A 1429-nucleotide genomic window follows, 5' to 3' on the forward strand; every position below is an offset into this window, starting at 1 on the left:
GGACGGATGCTGAAGTTGCTGTAAGCACTTGACTGGGACATCATCATCATCATGTGTTCGATTGCTAGGTGATCGATCGGATGGTGGGAAAAGAGTTCAGCTTAGAAAGAGAGGATAGGAAGAGCCTTAGTTACCGTACCAAGTAGGACTCCTGTCATCGGATCCACTTTAACGATCTGAACAGGCATCACCATGTGCTATCCTCATTTCGAACAGTATGCCCGTCTTACTTCGTCAACAGTGAGCTCATCCCATCGAGTGGCTGTGCTCAGTCTTTACTATCTCTCAGGGATTGAGGACAATCTCTCATCACTCAGTGACAACCCTGTGGTAGATGATAAGCAAAAGCGGCAATACGACGATGATGATACCCTCGCCTTGATGGAAGTTGACTTGAAACTACTATCAAGGATGGATACAGTGGACGCCGAGTCAGCTAAGGTGGCAATCAACCACGACTGTCGATTGGTTACTGTTATTGGAAGGTATTTCTAAGGCCGGAGCTCCTCACCACTGATGCTGCTAGGACTGCTCCGTAGTGTATCGTGGGCTATGCTTGGCTAGAGATGGCATGCGGTAGGTTCTGTCTGGCTAGAGTGGCGTCCACTACATTGACTGAGGATCAACTCTTCGACGATTTCATAGGAGCTACATTTCGCAAATCCTCTGGGACTGCAATTAAATTGACAGTAGTCTTAATCACCCTTCGGAGGGTCCTCATAGTCCTACAGGTACACAAGGAGTTATGTCACGCTGCTGCAAGGTTCGGCTCTATCGATCGTCGGCAGTACTGGTTGAAGTATCGTCTATTCACTCGTGATGGTGCCAGAAAGCATGTTCATAAGGATATTGTACAGGCCATAGGATCAGCATTTATACAGTACGCACTGGCCTCTCACCACTAGAGTAGTATGTCCCTATGTCAGTAACATGCTCTGGTGTAGCGATTGGCAAGTATTGAAAACCTGCATGGACATGTCTAAGGAGGTCCCTGATGCTCTCAGTAAATACGTAGTTCCTCGTCCCACCGGCTATCGACTAGACTCATGCGATACCACTGAGGCCCGTTGTCGGTACATTAAAACGGTACGGCTGAGGCAGAGATGGTATGTTTTGTTGGAGCCTTTCGACAGGTCCTACTACCAGTGTTTGGGAATACCATCGGTGAACAGGATATTGCCGACTCTTGCATCACAGCATTGGAAGCTTGGTCGGAGGGCAAGCCGGACATTACAAAGTCTGCGGAGTCTGCTATCGTTATCGCGTTGAAGCGTATTCTAACAGACAAGAATTCTCCTTATTCTCTCTTCAGTCGGGTAGGTTCATCTTGATGCTGAGGTCTGTGATAGGATATGGTGTGGTTAGGCTCTCGACTTGTTTTCCACTTACATCTTGGAGGGTAGCACCTCTGCCTTGACTGCCTATGTCG

General features: G+C 48.1%; 2 protein-coding genes across 2 annotated transcripts; both read left to right on the forward strand.

Moving 5' to 3' along the window:
- Positions 1-289: 289 nt before the first annotated feature.
- On the forward strand, positions 290-485 carry Pmar_PMAR012247 (hypothetical protein; the record flags this gene model as incomplete). The annotated part of the gene is made up of 1 exon (XM_002783087.1): positions 290-485. A coding segment is annotated over one exon (196 nt), but the record flags the coding sequence as incomplete, so codon positions are not given.
- Positions 486-975: 490 nt separating this feature from the next.
- Positions 976-1331, forward strand: Pmar_PMAR012248 (hypothetical protein; the record flags this gene model as incomplete). Its single annotated transcript, XM_002783088.1, has 2 exons — positions 976-1086; positions 1134-1331. The coding sequence occupies 2 exons, from the start codon at positions 976-978 to the stop codon at positions 1329-1331; spliced, it is 309 nt and encodes a 102-aa protein (XP_002783134.1).
- Between the last annotated feature and the right edge of the window lie 98 nt (positions 1332-1429).

The sequence above is a fragment of the Perkinsus marinus genome, assembly GCF_000006405.1.
Source record: "Perkinsus marinus ATCC 50983 genomic scaffold scf_1104296937178, whole genome shotgun sequence".
Lineage (NCBI taxonomy): Eukaryota > Perkinsozoa > Perkinsida > Perkinsidae > Perkinsus > Perkinsus marinus.